This window comes from Cherax quadricarinatus, chromosome 71, assembly GCF_038502225.1.
Source record: "Cherax quadricarinatus isolate ZL_2023a chromosome 71, ASM3850222v1, whole genome shotgun sequence".
NCBI classification, from domain to species: domain Eukaryota; kingdom Metazoa; phylum Arthropoda; class Malacostraca; order Decapoda; family Parastacidae; genus Cherax; species Cherax quadricarinatus.
The window spans coordinates 2,977,159-2,985,170 of record NC_091362.1 but is presented as its reverse complement, the minus strand read 5'-3'; the positions used below and the strand labels follow the sequence as shown (position 1 = coordinate 2,985,170).

General features: G+C 39.4%; 1 protein-coding gene across 6 annotated transcripts in view; it reads right to left on the bottom strand.

The window, feature by feature from the left end:
- LOC128700279 (angiopoietin-related protein 7) overlaps positions 1-7,003 on the bottom strand; it is a 75,757-nt gene extending 68,754 nt beyond the window's left edge. For 2 of the 6 annotated variants that reach the window (XM_070099967.1, XM_070099971.1), the window contains exons 1-2: positions 6,920-7,003; positions 1,839-2,147 (exon numbers count right to left, since the gene is read on the bottom strand). In XM_070099967.1, coding sequence (XP_069956068.1) covers positions 1,839-1,913 — 75 coding nt within the window. In that variant the 5' untranslated portion in view covers positions 1,914-2,147; positions 6,920-7,003. Of the gene's footprint in view, positions 1-1,838; positions 2,148-6,233; positions 6,420-6,867 lie in introns of those variants that run through there. The other 4 variants (XM_070099969.1, XM_070099970.1, XM_070099968.1 and 1 more) reach the window with 4 other exon arrangements.
- Between the last annotated feature and the right edge of the window lie 1,009 nt (positions 7,004-8,012).

Below are 8,012 nucleotides of genomic sequence, written 5' to 3'. Positions count from 1 at the left end.
TTAAATTGGATAAGTTTAGATTTAGAAAGGACATAGGAAAGTGTTGGTTTGGAGATGGGGTAGTGGATGAGTGGAACAGTCTACCTAGTTGGGTTGTTGAGGCTGGGACTTTGGGTAGTTTCAAATTTAGGTTGGATAAATACATGAGTGGGATGGGTTGGATTTGAGTGGGACTTGCACATCAGAGCTTATTTCTTGGGTAGCATTGAAAATTGGGTAGGTCAAATGTTTGTTAGTGGGATGAATTGTAAAGGACCTGCCTAGTATGGGCCAACAGGCCTGCTGCAGTGTTCCTCCTTTCTTATGTTCTTATGTTCTAAGCACACATCAACCAGGTAACTGTTGCAGCATATGAGCGCCTGGCAAACCTGAAAACAGCGTTCCGATACCCTAATAAGGGATCGTTCAAGACACTCTACACCGTGCACATCAGGCCCATACTGGAGTATGCAGCACCTGTTTGGAACCCGCACTTGATAAAGCACGTCAAGTAACTAGAGAAAGTGCAAAGGCTTGCGACAAGGTTAGTTCCAGAGCTAAGGGGAATGTCTTATGAAGAAAGGTTAAGTGAAATCGGCCTGACGACACTAGAGGACAGGAGGGTCGGGGGAGACATGATAACAACATATAACATACACAAATAGACAAGGTGGACAAAGACAGGATGTTCCAGGGAGGGGACACAGAAACAAGAGGTCACAATTCCAAGTTTACGACACAGATGAGTCAGAGAGATATTAGGAAGTATTTCTTCAGTCATAGAGTTGTCAGGCAGTGGAATAGCCTAGAAAGTGATGTAGTGGAGGCAGGAACCATACATAGTTTTAAGACGAGGTATGATAAAGCTCATGGAGCGGGGAGAGAGAGGACCCAGTAGCAACCGGTGAAGAGGCGGGGCCAGGAGCTAGGACTCGACCCCTGCAACCACAAATAGGTGAGTACACACGTGCACGCACGCACGTACACTAACATAAATCTAAATATATTCACAACTGGACATACATTGGTATAATAAATCTGGGTTTGTTCATTTAATGGTAGGTGCTTTATAGAGTGACAGGTGCAGTATTCAAGAACAGGTGTAATGTATCCGATGATACATCTCGCCGTCAGTGACCACAACAGCTTCATTATTACTACCGCTTGGAAAATGATATTGATGGACAATGAGAACCTTCAAGCCAAGGGATGCCATGCCGGTAATGATCCTCTTAGGTCACTTGTTCTATTAAGGCTGGAATATTGCTGTACACTAATAGCCACTTTCAAGGTAGGCGAAACTGTAGATATGGAGAGTGTACACAGGGCCTTCACTGCAGGTGTAAGTTCGGTACAGCACCCCAGTTACTGGGAATGTTTAAATTACCTTCACCTGTACATTTTAGAGTTAAGCCGAGAAAGGGGTCTCATAATTTGCACCTGGAATATCCTAGAGGAACTAGACCGAAATCTCTCACACAGAAATCACTCCTTATGAAAGCTAAGCACTGGCCAGAGGATGCAACGTACACCCAATGAAGAGCAAGGATGCAGTGAGTGCACTGAGAGAAAACACAATAAGTATCAATGTCTGAAGAGAGTTCAACAATCTCCCATCATAATTTGTTTAGATTACCATTAATCCTGTGCCTGTCTTCAAGAGGGACTTGGACAGATACCTAAAGCCAGTGCCTGACCAGCTAGGTTGTGGTCCGTATGTTGGGTTGCTTGTTGCCAGCAGTAACAGCCTTGTTGATCCAATAACAGGCCTTGGGGGGGGGGGTCTTGACTCAAGTAGGTAAACGTCAGTATTAAAGGTACATATATGAGAAATTATTTATGAAGAAAGAAGCACTTACCTTGGAAGATGAGACATGGATAACGAGAAGAGCAGCGACCCACACCACCATGTGCACGTGCATCATGGTGTTCATGGTGCACACACTTTCTCTGTGATCCCAGTAGATGTGTTGTGATTTGTGCCAAAACGTGAATAATAATCAGCTCACGTTAGTTTTTTTATAATATATAAATGAATTATTTCACGTGTTATTAAACTGTTATAAGTTCTTTATCGTCTTTCTCGTCTTCTTGTATTTATCTGTGTAATATTTCTCTATAACTTGAAGATACGATAACACATATTGCAAGAGTCATTTTACTAAACACTGAAAATAAAATAAACTTGGTATTAATTAATATTAACATTAATATTAAAAATATGATGCATTTACATGCTGGGCGGCAGACATGTGATGAACAGCAAAGTCCAGTGTACATATTATTATTATTATTATTATTATTATTATTATTATTATTATTATTATTATTATTATTATTATTATTATTATTATTATTTTATAAATTATGCAACGGTAAGGTTGTAGGGGTTATTTATAAAGCTCTCAAGGATACGGAAACAATCACGTTTCAACCAAGGAAGGGACGGTGCTCCTGGCTGTCTTCAAGAGGGAAGTGTGTTTGTGATCAGCCGGGCTATGGTGAGCACGTTGGACTGCTTGCAGGTTGTACAACCAGCCTGGTTGTTGAGGCCACCCATCTAGTGCTGGACTGCGGGCCACTGACATCCGAAACAATCTTCAGGTAAACTTCAGAAAAATCTTTGATTCCGGCAAGGGTATGTTGATCAAGGTAGTTTCAACTTTCCCTTCGAGTTTAGTGCTTTCTAATGAGATAAAATTAATAATTATAATAGCACAACAATAAAAATAATCATAATAACACAATAATCATAATAATAATAATAATAATAATAATAATAATAATAATAATAATAATAATAATAATAATAATAATAATAATAATAATAATAACAATAATAATAATAATAATAATAATAATAATAATAATAATATTAATAATAATAATAATTTTCTCAACAAACCGGCCATATCACACCTAGGCAGGGTGACCTAAAAACAGACGCGAAAGTTTCTCTTTTTAAATTTAGTAATGTATACAGGAGAAGGGGTTACTCGCCCCTTGCTCCCGGCATTTTAATCGTCACTTACGACACCCATCTCTTATGGAGGAAGAATTTTCTTCCATAATTTGGTGTTACTAATTCAGAAGAGTTTCATCCATTTCACACGAGGCATCAGCCAATGAAGATAGATGCCGTTCCCATTTGTTATATTTTCATCAGAGGAAAACAGTAAACTAGTAGAGGTTAAAAAATGACAAATTGTTACCCATACTCAACAAATATTATGGAAAAAATACTTCTTATTAAGAAATACCAGAATTTAGGGTTTGAGGCTGATCAGAAGAGGAATTCCCTGGTAAGTATATTGGAAACAGTTTCTATATTAAAATTGGTAAATTGAAACCTGCGCAGCTCAGAGTGAAAACCCGAGTTTTAGTAAAGCCCTCCAATAGAAGGAGATTGAAGCCTATGAAAAAGGGAATTATCCAGAAATCAAGGACAGGAATTTTAGTAAACAGTGATGTGACATCAAAACTCACAAGAGTAAATTCATGTAAATATATTTAATCTCTAGAGCCACTCTGTACGTCAACATTATTTTTAATGTGATCATCCGAAATCTTTCAGACCATGGGTGTTACCAGTTTAGCCATTTGGATAGGTTGAATGCAATGGAGCCTACTGAACTTATAATAGGACGGGCTGGGTTTATGGGTATTAATTAGTCCATAAAGAACGGTAGATTTGTCGTTTATTGAAATAAGAGTTGAACTCTTCGATGGGATTCGTAGTTAGAGGTTCGTACGTTTATTTATCCCTTAGTAAATTGTTCATCTTATCATAATATTGAACTTATTCTAAAATGACAAGCGAGTAAGATTTATCGGCTTTCGTGAGACGCAAGGTCTGATCGTTACTGAGATCCTCGTATGTTTTAATAAATCTTAGATAGCAGCTAGGAAGCAGAGGACGGACTAAGGTACCATAGACCATTCCTTTACATATATTAAATGCATCATGCGCCAGGTTACCATGTTTATCCAACATACAAAACTATTTAGCTAGGTCTACACAACATTTCTAGTTGTGGGAGAGAAAATTAATCCATACCCAGGTGCTTCTTGCTAATCACTACTTAATTCTTTACTAGACAAGTTAATAACAAAATCCGGGTTAGCATGAGTAATCCAGCCTCTCTGTGCTCTAAAATTATTTAGTTTCCTAATATGATTGCTGTCAGTGTTCCGCCTCATTCTTTCAGCTCACCCTAAATATAATCAGGTAGGTAGTTATGCCAACTTAGGGGAATCTTGGCTCTCATTTGAATGAAAATCATTTTCTTTTCTTGTTACACTCGGTATTTTTATTAAGCACTAACCTGAAGAGTTGATCGAAAGGTGTTTTAGCCAGCCTCATCTATCTTTTGCAGAAAGGATTTTGGTAAAACATGTTCACTTAGGCATTTACATAGAAATACTAACTTAAAGAGTGAGCGCTTGTAGGAGGTAACACGAAAAGTTACTAAAAGGAATAGACGATAGAAGCGGGACAAGTGTTGGCGGGTGATTTATAATGCAGTACAATCGCAAACAGGCGATCTAAACAATGCAGAACAAGACACTCCTGCCCTGTCGGGACAGGGTTCTCCCTGAAGCTGTTTGCAAATTGTTTTTTCTTACCACCACACACACACACACACACACACACACACACACACACACACATATATATATATATATATATATATATATATATATATATATATATATATATATATATATATATATATATATATATATATATATATATATATATATGTGTGTGTGTGTGTGTGTGCAATAAGATCACAGTAAACAGGTGATTTCAGAATATGCAAAACAACCACTGTGAAAGAATAAAGAAATTCCAAGCGCTTTCGTGACTACTCACATTATCAAGGAACAATGAAAGTAATGCAACAGAGGAAGGCATAAAAAGGGCCTAGCCCACACCTCACTATCATATCCCACAACAAAGCAACACCTGACACGCTACTCATAAGAAAGGGAACACTGCAGCAGGCCTGCTGGCCCAACTAGACAGGTCCTTTACACAACCCATCCAACTAACTATTCTACCCAAGAATTAAGCATTTTAAAATTTATTATTTGTCCAATGTATTATTAAATTCTTCCCAAATTCTATTAATAATAAATGGATCTAATTTATATAAACCAAAGGAAATATTCATATTATTGTCAAAACTGCTTTTTATGAAACAAGATTCAATTATATTCCTGTCGACCATGGACTTGCTTGATACAACTTTCTCAACTTTTTGAAAATCAATTGGATGGTTAAAATCTCTCACATGAATAAATAGAGCATTGGAATCTTGTCCAGTTCTAATGCTATATTTATATTGTTTTAATCTTAGTTCGATATTTAACCAGTTTGACCGTAATAAACTTTATCGCAAATTTTACAAGGAATCTTATAGACACATCCGTCAGCATTTTGGGGGGAATTCTTTATCAAAAGTTTTTTTTACTGTATCAAGGTTTTTAAATACAACTTTGATATTAAAAGTCTTAAGAAGAGAAGGCATATCAACCAAGTTTTCATGGTAAGGGAGAACCAACATATTTTTAGTCGAATAAGGCTGATTGTCCGTTCTTGGATTGTAAAAAGTATTTCTAGAAATTTTAAAAGATTTATCACTTACGTTTCTTGGGTATTTTAAATCATTACCTATTTCATAATTTTTTTATATTTCCTCATCTATGAACTCTGGACTACAAATACGTAAAGCTCTCAAAAACATTGATGAGAAAACAGACAGTTTAACTCTATTCTTCACATCAAGATAGAGTTAAACTGTCTGTTTTCTCATCAATGTTTTTGAGAGCTTTACGTATTTGTAGTCCAGAGTTCATAGATGAGGAAATATCCAAAATTTATGAAATAGGTAATGATTTGAAATACCCAAGAAACGTAATTGATAAATCTTTTAAAATTGCTAGAAATACTTTTTACAATCCAAGAAGGGACAACCAGCCTTATTCAACTAAAAATATGTTGGTTCTCCCTTACCATGAAAACTTGGTTGATATGCCTTCTCTTCTTAAGACTTTTAATATCAAAGTTGTATTTAAAAACCTTGATACAGTAAAAAAAACTTTTGATAAAGAATTCCCCCCAAAATGCTGACGGATGTGTCTATAAGATTCAGACAGAGTGACTTATTTCCATTGGGGTCCTTTAACAAGTAAGCACAAGTAAGCAAGTGAAGACAGATGATGAAAAACACTGGTTTGTTTGAGTTTACCTGATTAGACCTGCCAGTCAAGCTGTGGATGCTCGCAGCCCTGAACAAACAGGTTATAATCAGTATGGTACACACAGCTCCCAAGGATTATTGGTCATAATCACTGGTATAAATAAGTCGCAGGCGTGCTGTGGTATACACAAGATAGACAGACGCATGTATGCGCTCACTGGGTAAGGCAGTGGTATCCTTATCTCATACATCCTGTTGAGGACACAAACATGCACTGTGGTGTACACTGAATATATGCACATGGAGAGTCACTCACACTGCACTTTTGATCTTCATTGTCAATAAAATTATTATGCACTGATCATTCGTGAGGCCTGGTCACAGACCGGGCCGAGGAGGCTTTGACCCCCGAAACCCTCTCCAGGTATCCACCTTTAACACTAAAATTTTAACTAAATCTCACGCTGCACTATGCAATGGTTATGAGGAAATGTATACTCCTTTACTAGGACACTTAGAGGCAAGCACTCAAACGACGCGAGAGAGAAGAGGCAGTATGAGGGTGCATGAGAAGGCAGTAACCAAACGAAGATATGAGTAGCTAGGTTAGGTTACATAAACCCAAATGAATGCATATTCAGCGATAAAAAAAAAGCAAACTATATGGAATAACCCGCAATACGTCTAGCAATGACATAGCCACGAGCAAATGAATAAAACTCGAGAATTTGCACTATAGTCACTGGTGGTGTAAAGTTGAGGCAGTATGGCGCTGTACGAGGGTCACAGCAGCCACTGCCAACACTCTCTCAGTAACTACTGAGCGGGCGTGGGGCCACCTACTTGGCACCCTCTCCCCATATCTTGTCACCCTCTGGCCAGTGAGGCAGGGGGGATTGGTCCGAGCATTGGTGTAGGGGTAGGTTCGTGGGTAGGGGAGTGGTCTTAGGAGGGAAGGGGTCCTGGGGAAGTGAGAAGGCAATGGAGGGGAGTTATTATTGCGGGGGGAGAGGCCGGAAAGGGGGAGAGGTCTGGAATGGAAAAAGCTGAGGGAGGAGTAGGGGATGAGGAGGGAAAGGATTTGAAGGGAAAGGTAGTTTCTAGAAGAGATTAATTTCTGGGGTAGGTGAGCTGCCGCAAGAAGGGAGGATAGTTGCTTGGGGAGGAGAGGGGAATTGCTGAGAGGGGAAGGGAGTTGCTTGCTTGGGAGGGGAGTTACTAAAGAAGGGAGAGGGTGGATATGCTGTGTAAGGATTAGGAGTTAACAGAGTTTACCTGGAGTTTACCTGGAGAGAGTTCCGGTGGTCAACTCCCCCGCTGCCCGGTCTGTGACCAGGCCGGGGAGTGCATGAAAATTTCTGGGGAAGGGGAGTTCCGCAAGAGGGGAAGTTAGATGCCGATGGAGGGAAGGGTTTTTTTCCTAAGGAAAGGGGATTAAATTAACTGTGGAGGGGTGGGAAGTTACAAGGATAGGAGAGCTGCTGGGAGAGGGAGTTGGAATAGGAGGGGAGTTACAGGTGAGGGGAATTTCTGAGGGAGGGGAATGGATTTGCCGAGGGAGGGGTGTTACAAGGGAAAGAGAGGTCAGCTATCAGAGGAGAAGTGCAGGAGAGTGGTTGGGGAGAGAAAAGTTTCTGGGGGAGGGGCGGGGAGCTACTGACGGAAAGGAAGGGTAGTTGTGGGAAAAGGTAAGTACCAGAGGAGTAAAGTTATCGAGGGAAGGGAATAGTCGGAGGTGGTTAGGAGTCAGGGGATCCGAAGGATAGAAAGAGGGGATTGGTGGAGAAGGGAAGGGGAAAGAGGTCGTGGAGGGAAGGAGTGTAGGGA